The sequence below is a fragment of the Fusarium phalaenopsidis genome (assembly GCF_050370095.1).
Source record: "Fusarium phalaenopsidis strain FUZ10S chromosome Unknown contig_32328, whole genome shotgun sequence".
NCBI classification, from domain to species: domain Eukaryota; kingdom Fungi; phylum Ascomycota; class Sordariomycetes; order Hypocreales; family Nectriaceae; genus Fusarium; species Fusarium phalaenopsidis.
In genome coordinates, this window is record NW_028145393.1 from 77493 (window position 1) to 98846 (window position 21354).

At 51.6% G+C, this 21354-nt stretch overlaps 5 protein-coding genes across 5 annotated transcripts; 2 read left to right on the top strand and 3 right to left on the bottom strand.

Annotated features, from left to right (window-relative positions):
• Positions 1-301: 301 nt before the first annotated feature.
• On the bottom strand, positions 302-1843 carry LRP88_12716 (NAD-dependent epimerase/dehydratase family protein; the record flags this gene model as incomplete). The annotated part of the gene is made up of 2 exons (XM_083249105.1): positions 302-308; positions 567-1843. The coding sequence occupies 2 exons, from the start codon at positions 1841-1843 to the stop codon at positions 302-304; spliced, it is 1284 nt and encodes a 427-aa protein (XP_083094907.1).
• A 1293-nt stretch (positions 1844-3136) lies between these two features.
• Positions 3137-11898, top strand: LRP88_12717 (uncharacterized protein; the record flags this gene model as incomplete). Its single annotated transcript, XM_083249106.1, has 4 exons — positions 3137-3384; positions 3441-4347; positions 4398-10831; positions 10887-11898. 4 exons carry the CDS (start codon positions 3137-3139, stop codon positions 11896-11898), a joined length of 8601 nt encoding a protein of 2866 aa, XP_083094908.1.
• Positions 11899-12686: 788 nt separating this feature from the next.
• On the bottom strand, positions 12687-13542 carry LRP88_12718 (glutathione S-transferase; the record flags this gene model as incomplete). Its single annotated transcript, XM_083249107.1, has 5 exons — positions 12687-12785; positions 12847-13038; positions 13093-13203; positions 13262-13415; positions 13469-13542. 5 exons carry the CDS (start codon positions 13540-13542, stop codon positions 12687-12689), a joined length of 630 nt encoding a protein of 209 aa, XP_083094909.1.
• Positions 13543-16627: 3085 nt separating this feature from the next.
• Positions 16628-17974, top strand: LRP88_12719 (class I SAM-dependent methyltransferase; the record flags this gene model as incomplete). The annotated part of the gene is made up of 7 exons (XM_083249108.1): positions 16628-16681; positions 16748-16838; positions 16909-16950; positions 17001-17155; positions 17215-17252; positions 17307-17444; positions 17503-17974. 7 exons carry the CDS (start codon positions 16628-16630, stop codon positions 17972-17974), a joined length of 990 nt encoding a protein of 329 aa, XP_083094910.1.
• A 754-nt stretch (positions 17975-18728) lies between these two features.
• On the bottom strand, positions 18729-19776 carry LRP88_12720 (uncharacterized protein; the record flags this gene model as incomplete). Its single annotated transcript, XM_083249109.1, has 2 exons — positions 18729-19619; positions 19672-19776. The coding sequence occupies 2 exons, from the start codon at positions 19774-19776 to the stop codon at positions 18729-18731; spliced, it is 996 nt and encodes a 331-aa protein (XP_083094911.1).
• Positions 19777-21354: the final 1578 nt, after the last annotated feature.

Genomic DNA, 21354 nt, shown 5'->3' on the forward strand with positions numbered 1-21354 from the left:
TTTGGCGTGCCCATTAGCCGCGTTGACGCCATCGAAAGGTGCTAAATCTCGTTTACTCGTTCCTTTCAGCTGCTCTAGGTGCGCTTTAGCAGACGGACCATCTGGCTAAGGTGACGGGCCATCAGGACGGCACAAACGGTCCACTTGGTCAGACGGGAGAACAAAGCTAAAGTTAAATATACGTCATGGATCAAGGACCGAGTCAAGGAGTCTCGAATACGAATTGAATTTTGCGCCTTTCATGACTAGTTACCAACATACCCTCTTTTTTTTTGCCTTTCTCTCCCCCAAGGATGTCAGGTTACATCCTCTGCTGCGAGTGCCCATTATTAGATATTTCTACTATGTATGAGTGTATGAGAATGCATGTACTGTACCCACATTAGCCGACATTGACCAACACACCAGAACCAACCCTGACAAAGCAAAAACGAACCCATCCCATCCCACTTGATGTCCCCTTCCTATCCCACTGCTAAATCCGACCTGCCCCTGTCCTGGACTGTCACCGCTGTGCGTGCTGCTGTTGCTTCTGCTGCACCTGAACCTGTGGTTGTGACTGTGACCGCGTCACAAAGTTCCACAGGTCGCTTGCGCACTGCTGGATCGACTCCTGCGCCGTCCAGTTTAGCTCACTCGCCGCTCGGTCGTTGGCCGCCACGCAAAAGCCCACATCGCCTCCCCTGCGAGGCGCCAGCTTGACGGGGATCCGCCGCGACGATGCAGCCTCGAGGCTCTGCAGTGCCTCGGCCACTGTTGTCCCGGTGCCTGTGCCCAGGTTGAATGTGCGGAACGGTGCGCTGATCTCGGCTCCGAGGGCTGCAGCGTGTCCTCGGGCCAGGTCAGCCACGTGGATAAAGTCCCTGATGGCGGTCCCATCTCGAGTCTCCCAGTCAGTGCCAAAGATGTCGAGCTGGGTCCTCTCCCCAGTCAGCACCTGCGTGATTACCGGGAAGAGATTGGTCGGGATGCCCTTGGGGTCCTCCCCGAGCAGCCCGGATGGGTGACACCCAATGGGGTTAAAGTACCGGAGCGCAACGATTCGCCAAGAAGGATCTGCGTGCGCAATATCGGCAAGGATGGCTTCGCAGAAATACTTGGAACGCGCGTACGGGCTCTGCAGCCCCGACACCACTGGCTCGGCCACCCTCTGGTTGCCCATTTCGTCCAGGTATGTTGTGCTGTGGTGGACAAGGTCCTCTTCTTGCAGAGGACGTCCTTCTTCGGCCTTGGTGCCGTACACGGTGGCTGAGGAGGAAAAGACAAACTTGCGGATGTTGTGTTTTCCAAGAAGCTCAACAAAGTCGACCAGGCCACAGACATTGTTGCGGTAGTACTGAAAGGGCCTCTCGATCGACTCGCTGACAGACTTGAAGGCGGCAAAGTGGATGACGCCTGCAACTCTGGACTCTCTCCTGATGCTCTCCCCAGTTGAGTCGTCTGAGACTGGGACGAGTGTCGAGTATGATTCTAGGAGAAACTGCATCGCTTTGCTGCGGTAGTCGAGCTTGTGGAAGTGCAGAGCAGGCATCTTGCGGCCTTGCTCTTCGCAGTACTTCTCAGCCAGCATTCTGATGCGGCTAAAGACGCCATGGTAGCTGTTGCTGAGGTCGTCGACAATGATCACATTGTATCCGACCTTGAGCAGCTCAAGAGTGGTGTGTGACCCGATGAAGCCAAGGCCGCCAGTGACGAGGATGAAACTGCCATTGGAGGTGGAAAGGGGAACGCTGCTCACTGCCAAGCCCAGATCTGGTTCTGAGCCTGGAGTTGTGAGAGGTGAAGAGTTTGACGACGAGAGAGACGAGGTCGACGACGAACGGCTGCTGAGATATCCAGACATTTTGACTGGGCTGCCGGCTTCGATTTTGCAGTGGTTGCAGAGGTAAATTACAGAGCAAAAGGGATCGACATGACAGTTTATACAGCGACAAGAGCCCGTCTTTGAAATTTCAAACCGGGGTGGGCGGGCTCAGAAACTGGCGAGGCTGTAAGCTCGCCAGCCGGCTGACTGACTACTTCATAAAAACGTCACTTCACGGACGCATGAGCCGAGACGCAGAAACAGGTCTCGGTCCGTTGGGTGTGGGTGGCCCTTCAGGGGGGCGTGTATACCGTTTCTCTTCCTTGAGGCTACCAGATCGGTCAAGTCGTGTCCTCGACTGGAAGAGCGCATCATGGGCCCGGCGGAAAAACAGAATCAAACAACGACACGACCGTGGCATCGACACTCTCCATGCCAAGAGAAACGGGCTGCAGTTGAGGCGCCTCACTGTTGTCGCCCCCCTCCCGGCCTCTCCTTTTCTAGATCGAGTCTAAAGTCCGCTCTAAGTTTGGACCTGAGACTGGAACCTGGTGAGCGGTACGGAGTATGGTACTCCGTGTGCTACGCTACTACCAGGTGGTGAGGTGCAGACGGGGGTGACAACGTTGGTGGAGATGGGATGGGCCCTACCAGGCCAGCTGAGAATAGCTGGAGATCCAATGCTTCTAGCCACGTCCATGGCCACTGGATGATCCGAGTTGTTGAACCTCGTTTCAATGGCAGTTTATTCTTGAGAAACGGGTATTGCACGACCACCGACGTTGCGCCCAACCTGCAGTGCGCTATTGTCTTGGCACCCTTTTCACCCCTGACCCCCCTGGCGTGTGTCAGTCTCCTCTCATCACGCCCCCTGGACTGGATGCCACTTTCCAACCCGTTCCTAGACTCTGGCGCCACGGCCCAACCGCTGTCTTTTCTTGGCAGGGCCCGTCAGTGCTGTCTTGACTTGTCAAGATGCAGCGCAGCGTCTCTTGTGCTGGCCGTGACATGGACATGCTCATTACCCGCTGCACACTCCCCTTTCTCTTCTGTCTCTACTTCTGTTTTTCAGCTTTCCTGCAGGTCTCTGTTTTCCTTGTCTGTCTGTCTATTGTCTTACGTGCTTTTCCTTTCCCCTCATTCATTATTCACCTTCCCTTTTCTGTTCTTGTCTTACATCAATGTCAACTCTTGAATAGGTGAGCCTCCAGTGCTCGACTCCAAGTCGTCGTGGGAGGTCCCCGTCCGCTCGCTCAGTCTCTCGTTCTCTCCATTTTCTTATTTTCCCTTTCCCCCAAAGCCCTTCTCGGCTTTCCCTATTCGTCCTTGGCTATGGCGTCTTTTTTCCAGCCTGGCCTGGATGACCCAGCCCGCCAAGACTGCCCCGACTCTACCTTTCAAGTCTACTGCAACAGCATACTCCCATCACACTTGCTGTTCAACAACCTCTACCAGCTAGTGGGGTTGGTCCTGGGCGGAGTCTGTATTGTGGTCCCTATCACTTTGTATCTGGTATACCAGGTGCTTCAACGTCGTACCCTTCCGGCCGCCAAGGGACCCGAAAAACCATCGGTGCCAAGGTACGTGGCCTCCCTTGACTTCCCTATAGGCCAAGACACTTACCCATTGACTACAGGCCAACAACATCAAAACAACAGTCTTCAAGTCGGGCACCAACTCGTGATGGTGATGCTGTATTCTCTCACCAGAGGACTGGCAGCAGCCGGCTTGGATCCAGGCCCCAGTCGAGTCGAGGGTCTGTAGCACCTTCATTCCGTCTCACGAAGACATTCCGAGTTGTCTCTGGTCTTGGTCTTGATGGCGGCCTCGTCGGGCCTCAAGACAACTCAAGAAGTTATGACCTCGTCGTCATGCCCCTTGCCATGGCTGGTGGTGTCACTGGGGGGTCTGGAGACTCACGATCATCGATGCAGTCCTTCAAGTCTGTGTCAGCCAAGATGAGCCTCGCCCATGTCCACATGGAAGACTTTGGTAATGATGCCCTTGAGGAACCTCATCTCTCCATCACAGCTGGCTTCCTGGCACAGACCCAACTACAGCACAACCTGGCAGGTTTTGCGCTTCAATGCACGACTGCCAGGAAACCGGAGCAGATTGAACGTCTCTTGACCAGTCTGCAGGCTCTTGAGGTGTCAGTGATTCTTCTCTGTCACCATGACTGTGAAGCCATTGATAATGTCGATTTCTCACTTGCTTCTGGAGTTATGATTGAGAATGCATGCATCCTCCCCAATGGCGAGCGTCGACATTACTTCAAGGCCAGAAGACTCCGAGACATCATGGCACGATGCAGCCAAGAGCGTGAGGAGCGGCCAGAGTTCTTTGCTGGCTTCCTAGACCGCTGGGAGACTCGTCCCAAGGCATCTGTCATCCGTCGAGCTGTCAAGATTGCCGAGCACTTTGGCGCTGTCATTGACCATGGCCCTGTTGAGCCGTCAATGGATGTTAAGGCATCGGCTCTTAGTAACCCGATGAGAACTATGAGCGCCTTTGAGTATTTGCGACGGTCCGAATTGATCGAGGTAAGACAACCTCCCCATTGGATACCAGGACCCTCACTAACATTCCTAAGTTGCAAAAATGCTGGACAACTGAATCGCGGAAAACGTGGATTCCAGGTGTCTCGGATACAGCCGACGTGGCAACTCTCCCCACTGACGCCCTTGACGCCATCATTCCAAGGGCTTCCGAGCTGTTGAGACATGTCGATGTGTCTCAATCAGCCAAACGCCTCAGCCGCGAGACGTCTATTTACACTCCCTCTCCCGAGTACCTTGAACTGGCCCCGAAAAGAGCTAATTTCTGGGAATCTGGAAACGGAGGCACCTCTTTGGCCCCCCTGGGATGTTTCCCCCTCACCTCAGAGCCTACCACGGAGCATTTCGACGCCGTAGTGGAGACGCAGGTTCATCTCGGTGAGCTTGGCATGCTGCAGGTGATTGAGGGGAACGATGAGCAGCGTCTACTCACGTCTCTCAGATCCCTGCAACAAACCACCCACTGCCAAGGCTTGGTACATGATCTTATCTCCGGGCTCGCGTCTCGGCAGATTCGTGTCTTCAAGGGTCTCAAGACCGGGTTTCAGATCCCTCGGGCTGACGTTTCTTTCTGGGGTGTTTCAAAGGGTCGTGACTCCGCCACCGACCGCTGCGTCGACATCTTTATCAGCCTGAAGGCCCCCGAGGATGCTGCTGCTGTTCTTCATACTTGGCTGGCTCACAATGGTGTCCTCCGGGAGCAGAGATTCGAGGAAGAGCTCAGGCTTGAGGAGGCTAACAACACCCTTGATGAATCTGGTCTTCCCATCAACATCCGAGAGTCGATCAAGCGTGCCACCTATGGCGAGGCCCTCAGTCTCGCACAGAGGCTTCGTGTGTCGAGGATCAACCATCCTATCACCGATGCGGCAAGCCAATACTGCCGCTCTCTTCTCATTGAGGAGACATCCAAGGTGGCTTGGAGACAACTCTGTGCACGTGCTGCTCTTGATGACTCGTTGAGCATGCGAGATGTCTTGAAACTGCGTCTTGAGCACTTCATGCGCCAAGGTGCCGACAGGTTGCCTGCCCTGGACAATCTTGTTCGCCTTTATGAGATCACCCAGAAGACTGTTGATGAAGCCCTGTTCTTCGGTGACAGAAAGGTTCTCAAGGCCCTGACCCAGACCCTGCTATCAAGCTTCGACCCATGGCAGTCATGGAACAACTGTGACTACGTTGACGTCAACGCTGATCTCTTTGCCCTCATATTCTTCAAGATTCTTCGCCGATCAGCCTTTGAGGACGTCTATCTCGAGACCACAGACCGATGCCCTCTTTTCCTGTCTGAGCCTGACCAAGCCGCCGTGTTCTCTGAGCTTTGGATCCTTGGCTCTCAATGTCAGATCTATTTCGATCTCCTGCCTCGAGATATCGGACAAGTCATCTCCAAGAGGTATCGCCTCCTCCTTCAGGATGATCCCCCGCCTGCCGACTACAGGAGGGGCAAGGAGATCATGACCATGTATCCAAGCTCTGATGCTCGGCCAGCTGAAGAGAAGGAGGACAGGACCAACCCGGGCTCTCCTTCGCTTGATCTCACGGCCCACGAGAGGATTCAGAGGTGGAAGAAGCAATTCGCAGCCGCTGGTGCCCTCTCTATTTTCTGTCTTCCGGCCATTGTCGACGTCACGCTGCTCACCTTTGTCGGTCGTGGATGCTTCATGACGGCTTTCATGGAGCCAGACCATCTTGAAGTAGCAGGCTTTGCTCTCTTGGCTGCCATGCTTCTGACTGCTGGTGTCACAGGATGGGTTGGAAGCACTGGCAACTTCTACCTTGCCCACTACGCGTACGACAACATGATCTACTTCCACGTGCAGAGGCTTTCGGGAGGCTTCGTCCTGACTCTTGCCGTGAGTATCTGTGGTCTTATCGCCTTCTCCCTTCAGAAGTCAGTTGGTGCTGGCTTTGTCTTTGTTGCGTATCTGGTCAGCATCACCACCTACTTCAACGTTCTCGGTATTATGAGCACAATGCATCTCCACGAGGCCCCGCTGTCTTCCGGGAGACTAGTCGTCTTGCAGACTCTCCCTCTCCTCTTGATCTCGCCCATCCTCTCGGCTTTCGTCAACGGCAACGACCTTCAGATCTACATCCCAGTCATGTACGCCTTTCTGTTCCTCGTCCTCTTCCGTTACCGCCGTCTCTGCCAAGAGTGGTCCAACTGGATGGAGAAGATCCCCAAGTTCACCGAGGCCGACATCGTCGAGTGGTACTCAATGAAGCTCAGCTCCGACAGCACAGACAGCGATGCAGCCTCTAGCAAGAGTAGCACTGGAGCAGTTTCGCGGGAGGCATTCGCATCAGCTGTGACTGCTTACACTCGTCGTACCCGAGATGCCAAGGCATCTGGCATCATGTCGGATGCTCTGGTTGTGCGAGTTGCCAACGGCATGCCCTATATCAACTGGCTCCTCAAGAAGCTGTCCGTTGAGGGATCCTCGCCGCCCGAGTTCACTACGGCTTGGTTCACGCAGCTCGGAGAGGCTATCAACCAGCAACGTGTTTTGAGACGTGGCCTGAAGGAGCAGAGTGCCTTCACCCTTTTCCGCCTTGCCCGTCACGATGTTGGACAGAACCTAGGCCTGTTCTTGATTGCTCTAATGGATCGCTGGCTGATGTTGGTCATGAGTGCACGACAGCCATACCCAAGCATCTACACGGACAGTCGCGCCCGGTATGGCATCTGGTTGACCATCGTGTACTTCTGCTCGGCTGCTATTATTCTTGACTCCACCCTCCAAAAGTACTGGAGCCACCGCTACGAGGTTTCTCAAGAGAAGCTTGCAGGCCTCGAGGATGCCGAGCGAGTTGAAGCACAGGCTGAGGCACGTCGTTGGCAGAGCATCATCAAGGCTATCATTGATGTCGCTGGAAAGCTCTTTGTCGTCTTTGGCTTCACTACCGTCATGCTCTGGCTCTTAGTCGATACCAAGGAAACCGTCATCATCTACTACATGTACGTGTTTGGTTACACCGGAGCCATCGCCTTTCAGTTCAACAGGTGCTTCACTACCAATGTTGGCGCTCACATCACTGTCATCATGTGTTCTGCTGCTATCGGCTTCATCGTTGGCTGTATCTTGCACGCCTTGCCCATGACTACTGGGTTCCTGTATACCGACATCCTCTCCCAGAACGTCGCTGCTCTCCTTGCGGCGGTTGGAACATCTTACTACTCCTGGAAGGATCCTCGAGCCTCCATGAACTCAGTCCACGCCCCATCCAAGGGCCAGACCTTGTGGACTCAGCCAAAGATTACTGCAGAATGGCCGATGGACTCTGACATGACTTCGGCTGATATTCCAGAGGAGCTGACCAGCGTCAAGGTCTGGTATGACGACGGATCAGCGGCGGCAGAGAGAGTCACAGAGCTGTTGCGTCTCAGTGTGCGAGACCCAAGCATTCATTCCGAAGCTGTCAAGTGGTCAAGCGGCCTCGTACGCAAGGCTCAACAGATGTGGCATTCTCGAAAGATCACCATCATGATGTCTAACAGTGAAGGCTTCTCTCGCGCTGGCCTTGGTGACCTCTCATCCTTCAGCTACAACGGCGGCGATGTTCTTCACATCGGTTTTGGCGCCATGGGAGAGAGTGAGCAAAAAATAGCAACTTGGCACCCCATGCTCGCTGTCATGGTGTGCGAGTCGTTGATGTACCACCTCGCCCGCTCTGAGCTCAAGCTTCCTCATGCTCAAGCTGTCCAGGCTGAACACTTTGTTCACGGCACTGATGCCTTGTCCAAGCGTATTCAGCTCGAGCTGGCTCCCCAGAACTCCCAGGCCTTGTTCCGCGTTGCTCTCAAGACCGAAATGAATGTGATGAAGCATCTCTGCTTGGGCATTGATGTCAACTCCAAGTGGGAGAGCACACCCCAGACTGTGCGTGAGGTGATCCTTGACCGTATCTATGGCGAGGAGGTTTCCATCTCTGCTGAGTTTGCTTCTTGGCTTGCCGAGACACAGTTCGACATGCAGAGCGTTGACTTCCATCTCAACCTCACCCTTCAGATCTACCGCCAGTGCAGGGAGAATCTCGGTCGTGTGGTTCACTTTCAACCCCCCAAGTCGCACGACTTGACCGTTTTCCCTGCTGATCTGCAGGCCGCCAGCATCCCGTCATCTCATAGCCAACATTGGCTTTTCTCTGCTTTCCGCTACGTCGTCACGGCTTGCTCTTCTCTGGTCAAGTGGTTTGCCATTCTGTCTGGCGCTGGATCAAACATTGAGCGAGAGCTTACGTATAGCCTTGCCCGTGTCCCTATGAGGGGAGTTATCATCTGGTTTCTCCTGCTTCTGTGGAAGATCTGTTGGATCATCAAGAACACCTGGGTCTATTGGATCATCCTTCACGACAAGCCTGCCCTTCTCAACATTGCTCGCCTTGCGAAGAAGGGTGAGAGGCGCAAGATCAAGCTGAATAGAGGCGCCATCGTTGTTGAGCAGCCAAGAAAGACGGTTACCGGCTTCGTGTCGAAAGGCCACGACGGTTCTATGCTCCTGACTGTGCATAACGGTATCCTCAAGGAGCCTCTTAAAGAAGAGGATGCCCTGTTTATCGCCACATACGATCGGGATCTTCGTCTCGAGACCCGCGTCGAGAAGGGATCGTCAAGGACAGCAATCTACCAGTACGCCGAGAAAACCACCTCCCGCCAGCCTACCAGCATCGAGACTACCTACAAGAGTGGCGTGTCCAGTACTGGCTACTATGACAAGTACGGCAGAATCACCAAAGGAACCATGTCGCTCGATGGCAAGGATATTGCCTTCCAGTACCACTACCGGACCACGCCCAAGGGCAACGCCGACCTCCTCCGTGCCGACTACAAGCCGGCTGACTCCACTGTCGAAGACTGCTTGTCTGTCTTCTGGGGCAAGCCAGTCGACCCAGAGAGCTACGACTGGGTGCCATCACAACTCGTTCACTTGATCATCCAGAAGATCGATGGTCGAACGTATGTCACCGAGTACGACTACCAACATCGACGTGATCCCACCATCGTCTCGCATCTCCGAGAGGCAGATGGAAGCAAGACCGCCCTCTCTAAGAGACCGCAGCTCTTCCCCGATGACAGCAAACTTCTTGTTCGACCGGAGAACCTGTCGTTTGACTCGGAGGACCTTCTCATCTACCACAACCGGCTACAGGTTAGGGAGATGCGACGCAAGGCAAACAACACACCCACTCTCGTGACATACCTCAACCCGCTCTTCTGGCTTGCCCAATGGAATCGACGGCTTTACAAGCGCATGCCAACTTGGCGTGTTCGAACTGAGCTCTGGAGCCTTTGGGTCAAGAGCACCACTCTTGATGCCTTCACAGCTTGCTGGGTCGACGAGCTCATCCTTCGAGAGGAGCCCTTGCTTCAAGATTACTGGCGCGCTAGGGACAGTGGACGATTGGAGGAGGCGCGCAGGGCTCTTGATGACAAGATTGATCACATTGTCTCAGCCATCAACATCGACGCGGACGTCTCTGAGGTCAGCCTGCTCGCCATCAAGACATCTGATCTTTACGCCATGGGCCTTGGAAACGATGCCAACCCTGTCACGGCACAGCCTCAGAACTGCTACAAGGACACGGAGGATCGCATCTCGGTCATCTTCAATGATATTGGCTGCTGGCCTGTGTCCCCTGGAGGTGTATCCAACTGTCGACGTGACCTGGTCAACGGACACACTACTATCCGAAACCACGTTCTCGCGGAGTGTGCTAACGACTATGGTATCCCGCGCTTCCAGATTGAGAAGAGTGTACAGTCCTTGAAGTTGCTCCCTCTCTGGGGTCTTGATGGCAACACAGCTAATCACGGTCTTGTTGACAACCTCCTTCAATCTCAGGTTGATGAGAAGATTGAAGCCACCGACATGGATGCAGATGTTACGGGCATCTTTGTGCCTCTCCTCACAGAGTTCGTCAAGGGTGCTCGAACGAAGCAGTACTCGCGAGCAGACCTCATCAAGTACAGCAACGTGTACCTATCCATGGCCAAGTACTACGAGACCAAGGACTACGGTCTCACGTGGAAGTCTCCTGTGGTCCAGCGAGCTTGGATGAGGGCTTGGTTGATCCGCTATGACGAAAGCAACATCGCTGACGTCTCGGAATGTTTCGAGATGGAGCGCCCCAGCATGTCCGACTTTAGAGACGCCCTCGGTATCTACATGGCTTACCTCTTCATCTACGCTGTTCAGATTCCTGAGGACTGTCCTCGTGTCTTCCAGAGCACGCACCACGGCATCAGCAGTCTCTTCGGTATGATCCTTCAGTGCCGTCGTGGCGTGACCTTTGGTATCTGGGACCATGCCATTCTCTGGCGAGAGACATGTCTCAACATCAGCCCAGCACAGAGTGAGCTGCCACTTGCGGTGCAGTCTATGCTTCTTGCTGGTATTGGCATGGCCGCTCGTCTCGCTTACTTCCATGCCGACGTCATCATGCCCTGCGCCTCCGTCTTCAACCCGTAAGTTCTCCTCTATACTATTGACCGCAACCATTAGCTAACATGATCATCGTAGCATGTGGGAGGTTGAGCTTGGCACAGACGGTGGCAACATTGCTAGCAGAAACATGTTTGAGCGAAAGGTTGACCCCATCGTTAACGGAATCAGCAACATGGATGCTTTCAAGCCTGTCGACAAGGTCCGCACCGACAAGCCCACGGTTGTCATGCTGTCAAACGTGCAATTCATCAAGGGAGTCAAGATCGCCATCCAGGCTGCCGACATCATCATCAACGAGATGGGCTTTGAGGATTATCAGCTCGTTGTCTACGGCGCCAAGGACAGACAACCAGCCTATTGCCTCGAGATGGAGAAGCTCATCGTCGAGAGCGGCCTCGCGGGCAAGGTGGTGCTTGCAGGCTTTGGTAACCCCAAGGTTGTTCTCCAGGACGCTTGGCTCTTCATGAACTCGTCCATCTCCGAGGGTCTCCCACTTGCCATCGGCGAGGCAGCCTTGGCTGGCGTTCCCATCGTTGCTACCGAAGTAGGAGCCACTGCCCTGGTGCTCACAGACCCGCAAGATCAGCATCAGCAGTACGGTGAAGTCGTCCCACCCAACGACCCCATGGCTCTCGCTCGTGCTCAACTCAGCATACTGAGCATGGTCGGACCTTGGGCCAAGTTCACTGCGGACAAGGAGGCCGAGGCTCCAACACTGCCAGATGAGATCCTGCCGGAGCATGTCGACTGGCTTACCAAGCGGTTCTACGAGAAGGCTGATGACCGCCGCAAGCTGGGTCTTCTGTCTCGCGAGGTTGTCCTTCACAGCTTCCACGGCAGCCGCTACCTGCGAGAGCATGAACAGATGTACTGGATCCAGTGGCACATGTCCCAGATGCGGGCCAACGGTGATTTGAACGGCTCTCCTTTCAAGTTCGGAACCCCACGTCCACTACGGTTTATAGAAGAGGTTACCGACGACAAGGTAACCGAGGATAATGATTCGGAAAAGGAGAAGGCAAAGCCTCTGGTTCTGAGGAAACGGCATCAGCCAGAGGACAAGTCTGAGGGAGGTAATCAAGTATAAAAAGGATTAAAGCATGAGTACATCATTAATGTGTTAATATTGAGAAGATACCTGTATCTAGAGTAAACGTTTATTAAATATTATTTTCTTCGTCATCATGTCGTGCCTTGCAATCAAACTGCCTATGGAATAAATATTTACCCTCGCCTGCGCTCAGTGCACCAGTTGGCATAGAGGCTTTTAATGTATTAGTATAAGGGTGATAAAAGGCTTTGCTATGACTAGTAGTGAATGCAAGGGTTATTCATGTCGGCGGTTAAGCTACTCCGCAGCTCTAGGCACTTGCTATGTTATCACAAAGGCACATGTAGTCGAGCGAGAAATGGGGCCTGGGGACGGTTGTAGCCGCTAGTACAGGACATGGCCCGTTTAACATGCAAGACATTTCTACTGTTCCCCATGGGGTTTGCAAAACAAAGCTCCGACTTAAGTCCCGTCGATAGTTTTTGGTGGCGTAAATAGTTCGATCGCGAGGTTAGCTCCACTGAAGGCATTCACAAAGCCCATGCGAACATGGATCGAAGGTGGATCGCTTTAGTACATAGACTAGCCATAGACTATTGTTTGAGCTTAAGCTCAAGGGCGTGCCAGATTAAAAACCAATCGTAGTGTTTGTTTAACTCTCATCGTTCCATCTCGCATCCTTCGTGATCCTACCCAGTCAAGGGTGATCATTAACCATGACAGCAGGAATCTCCAGCGAACTTGAATCCATACCACCCAAGCTTAAATCTCAGGACATGAAATTTTCTTGCCAGTGTCTTTTTTCCCCATTGAACTACGCCGGCCTAGGCCCCGCCAACGCGATTCTCCTTCAGGTAGGCAGCGATCTTGGGCCTGGCCTCAATTGCCTCCTTGAGCTTCAGAAGAGGACCCGAAAGTTTCGGCTGCAAGTTGAACATTAAGTAAGCATGAAAACACTGTATTGGAACGGGAGGCGTCACTTACTGGGTTGGCGCCGATCCTTTGATCGTTGTCAAGAGACTGATAGACCGCAAAGTCGACATATGTAATCTTGTCGCCGAGCAGGTATGGTCCTTCACGCTCCGCGTAGTACTGTGTGATGACGTCGTAGTACCATGGCAAAAACTCGTTGGTGAACTCCTTTGTGACACCCTTGAGTTGAGGCACCCAGTTGTACTCGATAAAGGTCAGCCTACGCACAAAAACGGCACTTCAAAGAACAAGACTTACCCTCCAGTCAATGTAAACATCCGCGGCAGCATCGACAGAATACTTGTCCCCGCTCGTCTCACCATCATATTGGCCGAGCTCTCGAGCTAGATAGCGGAGAATCGGGATGTGCTGTAAAATGCGCAATTAATACCTGGTTTGTATATAGAAGGGCGTGGTATAAGCAAACCTGGGTCAGAATGAGGCCATTGTACTCCAATGCAGGCACCTTGCCCGTCCTCGTGATGCCCTTCTGCCGGAGCTTCTCACTTGCGGCAGGCCAGGTGTCGTCGTAGGGATAGCGGACCTCCTTGAACTCGATGCCGGCATCTTTCAAAAACAGACTTAGTTGTAGAGTTAGTGCCTTGAATTTGCAATGGGATCAAAGTAGACTTACTTGACGACCTCACCACGACCAAGGCGGCCGATGTCGAGGTAGTGATAGACTGGGAGCGCGGATTGGGTAGCCATTGTGTAGAGTAGATAGTTGCTGTGGAGTCTTGATAAGATGATTGTTGATAATTAATCACTGCTGTCCAGGCGCAATGATACTGCTATTATATCTTGAGCTGTGAAGGGCGTCAATGGCATGAGGTCATGCTGACGCTCCACTCGGTCCAAGGGATTTGGAATCATTTTGGTCATTAATAAGCTAATTATGGATGACTTACATAACTCACCCGCCATTGTCAACTACGCCCTTCTGAGAGTATCCTATCGACGAAACAATCTATGTATGAGTGTGCGACAGAATTGCATGTTCCGTTATCCCGCACGTCGTCGGAAACCCTGATGTCCGATATCACTCCTCAGCTGCTGCTCTTAGCTGTCTTCTGTGCTATCCCGAACCCAATCCCTGTCATCCCCGGTTCTCCCTTAGACCCATAAACCATTCAAATGTTTCATTAGTGGTAGTCTTCCGGTTTCCAAAGATTAGGCTCTTAGGAGATTCTGATGATGGCCTCGAATTTTTTGATGGTCGAAGGGAGAAGGTAAAAGTTTCACATGTGGGTTCCGAGGAACATTGTCCAAAGGCATTGTTGTTGGTGGGAAGTGAACTTGAGTGTAGTTCAAGAGTTGTTTCTGCCGCCACGAGAGAAATTGATGTGCCTTGCATTTGGTTGCATCTCTTAAACGTTTCCTCCGAGGGGGAGGCGAAGCCATCTGGATCGTCAAAGACTTGGTTTCAGGCGTGGAGGAACAATTCTCGGCCTTACGCTCGTAGTGCAGGAGTCTTGCGTGCTTTCCTCGGAACGCTCACCCGGATATGGACATGAGCATTGTTGGTAATGAGCCCCGGCACATGGAAGGTGTCATTTAGCACTTGTAAAACTCTCCGTGCAGCAGCACATGCTCAGAGTTGTCGCCTACATCACCCTGCAATATGAAGCACTATGGTGAAACACACCGTCTCCAGAGACAACTGTAGCACAGTTAGCACAGGCATAATTTGCGTGCCATCCACTGTGTCGCGCTCAACCAGAAGCGCCCTCTGGGGTCTGGCAAGTGTTAGTGGCTCATCAGAAAGGCACATGGCCAACTCCCCCCTGTCTGGTACAGAGTACCTTCAAAGCAGCAGCCAAGCAGTGGCTGGCGCGCAGCCACGCAAAGGTGTAACAACGCGTTCCTCGGGAAACGAGTCTTGCAGAGGACACGTCGGACCGCGTTCGTGCTCTTGGCGGGTGGCTCAAAGAGGCAATGCGAAGCGAAGTCCCAGCCACCCAATTCTTGTCAATGTGCTCTTGTATTTGTGAGCCAATGCATGCATAAATACCCTCACAACACCTGAGGACACTGTGAGCCGCGTCGTGTTCGCGTTCAACGTGTGGATGGGGTGCATTGAACTTGCATAACCTGGCTCTGGCATAAAATGACTTTATGACAAATCATTTAATTATCCAATACATTACTTGGTTTTTATTCAATTTGTGCATTTTATCCATCTTTCCTTAACATCCCGAAATTCACTGGACCACTTGGTGGTTGCCATAGGGTAGCAGCATCGTCCACGACCATCGTGTCGTCAACTCCTATTAACCCTTTATCAAGTGGTGTGTAGACAATTCTGAAGCTTATTCCTGGATTGATGATTGTAGAAATGCCCGTGGCCTCTGGATCATCGCTGCATAGCCTTCCAAAGCTCTCGGAACTCGGGAATATGATCGCACATCCAGTCGTTCCATGCTGATACCCATAAGGAGAACTTGGCGGCGTTTTCATCCGTGACAGAGGGCAGCTGGCAAGGGTCTTGGGTATTGGATAGTTCTCCCTTGCCCCATGACATGGTAATCTTATGGATATCTTCTCCCGGTACTGAGCGATCTGTCATCTTTGGCGTGGTAGACTTAAAAGCCGCCAGTCAAGCAGACCCGAACGGGGGAAAGGACTGAGTCTCAGATACAATGGTAGTCTGACTCTGAGATATGGCAGTCTGCGTTGGGGCAGTTGGAGTTTGAGTAACAACCAGCGCCACGCCGATGGCGATGAGGAGAAGAGATTTGGTAGAACACATGTTCAAGGTTAGAATTCGGAGTTAAAGATGAAGAAGATGGTGACTTGAGAGGAAGAGTTGAGCATGAGAAGCCATGGATTTATAAGTGAATGGATAGTAGCCGTATGACGCTGTCTATCTGATCCTTTCAACTCAAGTTCCACATTGGCTGCATATTGCGCACCGCAGAGGGGTAGGATCGTCCATCGGGGATTGCCAAGGTCTTATCAAGGTTTGTTAATAGCCTGAGAGGCCTCTGTGCTAGATTATTCTTCGCTGTAATATGGGCCTTGCATAGCCATATCTATGACTTGGCAACTAATCAAGTGAGATGATCAGAATTCACGTTGTCCATTATTAAATACCGTGTTTTCTGTTTTCGGTGACATTGTGTGCTGTTGTCGACCTTCGCCACACCGCGGATGGATCGCTTCCCCAAGACCCTTTCGGTCTAGAGACATGTATCTAATAAAATGCTTCTCGTGTTTGATGCCATAGATTGAAATAAAAGGTACAATTTGCGTTGGGGTCGTAAGATAACGTTGTCTAAAATAGAGATGCTCCAAGTGCAAGGTGGAGAGGCCAGGAAACAATCCGGGGATGAGGTGAGGCCTTATCAAATGTACTCAAGAACAATCTTGCTCTAACTCTCAAACGAACGGTCTATTAATTGCGACACCCAAGCAGTTTCAGAACATCCCAGCACCATAAAACCACTATTGCCAAGGCTGCTACGGGGACTGCCAAGGCTTCTCCTGCACAGACTGGTTGGGTCTTGGGAGAGTTCTTTGACGTTGAGAGCTTGAGTTTGGCCACCATTTCACCATCGTCTTCACACACTACCAGAGAGCCAATAAGGGCCACTCTGCCCCTGTCAGCTCTTCAGTCTAACCACAGACGGATGACAGGCGGGGCGTGAGGGAAAATCGTGTGTTCAAACCCCGCTTTGTCCAAGAACCACATCATCCTTTCTTTCAATCTCTCCACAGCAACTCCAGAAACTCGCAGGTTACGCTTTTTTGACGAGACGGATTGCAATAACCCGTGATAGGGCACCACACCAATATGCAGGAAATTATTGAGCCGGATGACCATGACTCTACCTATGGCGACAACGAGGTCCGGATCATCCGTTATCTCCGTGATCGTCGCTGGTTCTATGAGGCTAACCCGGGTTTGGGATAGGACACGGCATCGTCGACGGCGAGCTTGAGTAGTTCCATTTTAGACTATAGAAAGGAAAACGGTAGAACTTATCACAAGTTCCACGATGGAAGTCAGTCACTTGTTCTCTTCTCCAGGCCTCGAGGGCTGTTCCAGGGGCACTATGAGCTGATTGCGTCCAGAGTATCATTTTCCCAACGATGATGCCGAGAACGAAAGACTAGGTTTGTGCGCCTCCATGATAGTCTGGTACTGGCTAACATGAGCTTCCTAGACCTCCAGCACCACATCTTCTACCTCACTCTTGATGGAAAATTGGGATTTGCTCCACCCAACAAGCCGGATGCCAAGGTTGGACGGGTTCTCGATCTCGGTACTGGCACTGGCATCTGGGCCATGGATTTTGGAGACGAGCATCCTGAGGCTGAGGTCAGAACCCAAAGCGTGTTGATCAAGTTCTACATTCGTCTGACATGTTTGTGTTGCAGGTTATCGGCATTGATCTCTCACCAAGCCAACCCCAATTGTGAGCAAAGCCTTAGATGATTCCTCTTCATGCATGGGCTAACCAAGATCAAAGTGTCCCCCCTAATGTTAGATTCGAGATTGATGACTGGGATGAGGAATGGTCATACTCGCAACCCTTCGACTACATACACAGTCGGATGAATAACTCTAGTATATCTGACTGGGAAGAGTATATTCGAAAGTCGTTTGAGTAAGTCTTTTCATCTTAATCCCTATTCGCCCTGAAAGTTGGTGCTCACCTTCTGTAGACATCTCAAGCCAGGAGGTTACATCGAGCTTCAAGAATTCACTCTCCCTCTCTCTGACGATGGCACTCTCGCCCCGGAACATGCCCTTTTCCAGTCTATGAAGTATCTCGGTGAAGCTGCGGCCAAGTCTGGCCGCGCATTCATCGACCTCAACACACTGGGGGGACTACTCGAGAAAGCCGGCTTCGAGGATGTTCAAGAGTACAAGTTCAAGTGGCCCTCCAACACATGGCCACGGGACCGCAAGTACAAGGAACTGGGCGTCTGGAACCATGAAAATATTGTAGCAGGTCTCCAGGGCTTTTTGATGGCGGCGCTGACGAGGGGCCTTGGATGGCAGGCTGAGGAGGTCAACGTTCTTGCTGCAAAGGCCAAGCAGGACATGCGCGATAAGAGCATTCATGCCTACTGGCCCATGATTGTGGTTACCGCAAGAAAGCCCGTGCCCAAGGAAACGGCTGCAGAGAAGTAGGAGATGGCAATAAGGGCTATGTAACAAATGCAGCTTGGTGGTTGCTTCGCGACCGACCTGGCTATCAAGCACATACTTGTTTTACTTCACCTCATGTACTCTTTCAGACCGATTATTTTTCTAGAAGTACTCTTGAAAAGACTTTATATATCCCGATATGCACTCGTTCATGACCAATTGTCCACTAAGTAACGTTGATAACGACATCCGAGTGAGTTGGCATAATACGCAGCTGACTGGTGAAGACCGAACTCCTTCACTTAGACCCGCCAAGAAGATGTACGTTTCCTTCCAACTGTGACTTTGGAGGAGCTAGGTATAACTCTTCTACTGCAAGCAGCAGAAGGTTGAAAAAAAAAAAGCCACTGTGTTAGCATTGGGATATGATGCTATGATGTGTTGACGATGTGTTCCTTATTATAGTTGAAGCCCGGCCCTTGATGGGTTAACTGAGCCAGAAGATCGTGACTTTGGAGGTACAAGTCGCGCAAGTCATCTTGGTGATGCATTCGACTGTGCTGAGCGTATTGGGGGAGAGGTCGTGAGACGGGGTGACGATCAACTTCCCCGGGTTAGGGGGTCGTGAATTTTCTTCATTTTACGGAGTGCTTGTGACGCAAGTCATACGTTAAGGGAGAATATGGGAATGTACTAGCTAGGGAGGTTACCGCTAGCACTGTGTTTTACGTATTACATTGAAGCGAAAGACGCTATCTATTCATGGCGAATCAACAGGATAGAATAGAATCATCGCTCAATCCGTCCCCCATGCTGTTTTCATCAGGTCTTCGATCCGTGTAGGCGACGACGTTTTACCCTCAAAGACCACAGTGAGGTTCAGCTGGCCCCCAATCTTGTCTAGATCATACGCTCCGAGGGCCACACTGGCCTCGAGATCAGCTATCAAGGCCTGAAGTTGCTTGAGACCACCCGGAAATCGCTGGGGAAACCGTTCGGCAATGGCGCCATTTTCAGGAAGCAACATGCTTTCGTGCTCCAGAAACTTGGACACTGGTTGATACTCGACATTGAATGGGCGACCTGTGTACTTCTCGAAAAGATGCACAAGGTTCTTCAAGGTGACAGTGCTCGCAGTTGTTGTCATGACTCTCGGCCATTTGTCCAAGTCAAGCACCAGGGCAGTATAGCGAGCAACATCGGTAGTTAGGGACATGGACATTTTAGCCTCGCCATCATCTGGAAGGACTGCAACTTGGTTGACAGGGTCGATAAAGAAGTACAGTGGCCTCAGCGGTGTTGGGAACCTGGGTATGCCGTAGTAGTCCATGAACATGCCAGGATAGATATAGCTAAACTCCAGACCCGTCTTTTCAAGCGCGCGCCTGCCGGCCAAGTGAAACCTCTTGTTCGAATACGGTACTGTATCGCCGAGATCATAGTCGATGTTGAACTCAGACGGTATGAAGCGTTTGACAGAAGAGGCTTTGTCGGCGGCCTGGATTAACTGTAACTGTGCGTTGCATGCGCTGTCGTTACGAAGGCTGAAGGCGCAGATTACTACCTCGACTCTGTGCAAATCTAGGCCTTCGGCGAGGGCATCGATACCCGAGTAATCAATCTGAATGAAGGGGACATAGGATTTGCCAGTCAAGGGAGACACTCGCTCCGGAGAATCAGCTGGCGGCTAGGAGAGTCAGAATGAGGCATCAAGTGGCGGAAATTCGTGCACAACGTACTCCTCTTGATAGCACGTATACCTCATGCTTCCCTGTCTCAAACAATGCCTTGACGATGAGACTGCCTAGGTCGCCAGAACCGCCGGCCACTGCGACGACAGACATGGCAATGGAGTGTTGTCGCTGGCCTGTTGGCAGTGCTTGATGAGAGAGGAGGTTCACCTCTTTTGTGTGCAGATCCTGTCGTACTGGACTTCCCCATGGTTGCCTGGCCGTGTCAGAATTGAACGAGGCTTGCATTCCTACAGCAGATATGATTGGATTGGCGTCCTGTGGAAGGCTCAAAGAGGCTTGACCGAGGTCAGCAACATCGACACTTGGCCAAATGTGGGAAAAGTCAGGCAGCAGCATGCATCGTGAGGGGTTTCTGTTATTGGATCAGCAAGGCAACAGCGCATTACTGGGCGATCAGCCTACCAGATTGAAGGACAAAGAATGGTCTCACAGATTCAGATTGTGTGACTTTACTTGGTCGAAAGGGGGCTTCGCTGCTGATAACTGGGTGAACTGTGGCTTGCTCTTCTTGATTCCCCACGCGTGGCCGCCCAATTTAGATAGAATATTTAGCATACTGGGGTCATGGAGAATGGAGAATGGACGGTATGTATTTCCAGGTTTTCGATTGGCCTTAACCGCTCTTTATGTGACTGTGTGGCATGTTCGTCCACTAAGCTAGATAGCGAACAAGAAAATGATTCAAGTAATCCGTTTTCTATAGATATACTGCAGAGTTCCTGAGGATATCATAGGAATTGATCACATGGAAGTACATGTTGGAGATCGCGAAGCCATTAAGACAGCCATATGCCGATGAGGTTTTCTTTTCCACGGGCCTCATATTCCAAGTAACTTCAGAGCTCAGGCTAATAAGCTTCTGCTGGTCGAGTATTTGGACCATGTACCGTATAGCATCAACATGTCTTCGAAGGTCATCGAGAGTCTTGGGGTCGCCAGACTGTATAACTTGGGTTGACGGACCCAGGTGTGAAGTAACTGAAAGAGCCATGTCCGGGGCGAGACTGGCGACAATGAGCGTATAGAATGAGGTCTTGGGTCCAGTAGAATGGGCTTCCATCTTGTCAAAAAGATGACTGAGAGCGTGGAGGGAGGTTAGGGCATGGGGAACGGCGCCGTCGTAGAGGCAAAATCTGTTCATGTTGTTCATGTGCGAAGATTCAGATCGAGATTGATGAACCATAAAACTTGGTTATCGCGGATCTGACCCAAGAAAAGAGAGAACGAAGCAAACAGTTGTTCTTATGTCCTCGCTGCTTCTCTTGATGAGCAAGGAAGCAGCGGATTTCCCCCCGGCCTCAGAGGCACTCTCTCTGAGGTCCAATCGTACTCAGGATATACTACCTATTTCATCTTTCAGTTAATGATTGGTTCTCCCGTATACAAATGCCTCTTAGCATGGAGATGAGTATATCCTCCGCTTTATGGATGTTTGCTAGGAGATATAGGGCCCTTTGGTGACATAGCACACTCAGGAAGCACTCTCTACCTTTTTATCCATAAAACCATAGAATGAAGGCTTATGATTATAAGGCTAAGATCATATATAAACTTGAGAGTATAATTCATTTATTCTATATTTTTATTTACTTATTTTAATCTAAATTATGTCTCTATAGCCCGGCAAAGTTCTCGTTGCCTACCTATATTATGCCATTTTTTTTCTTG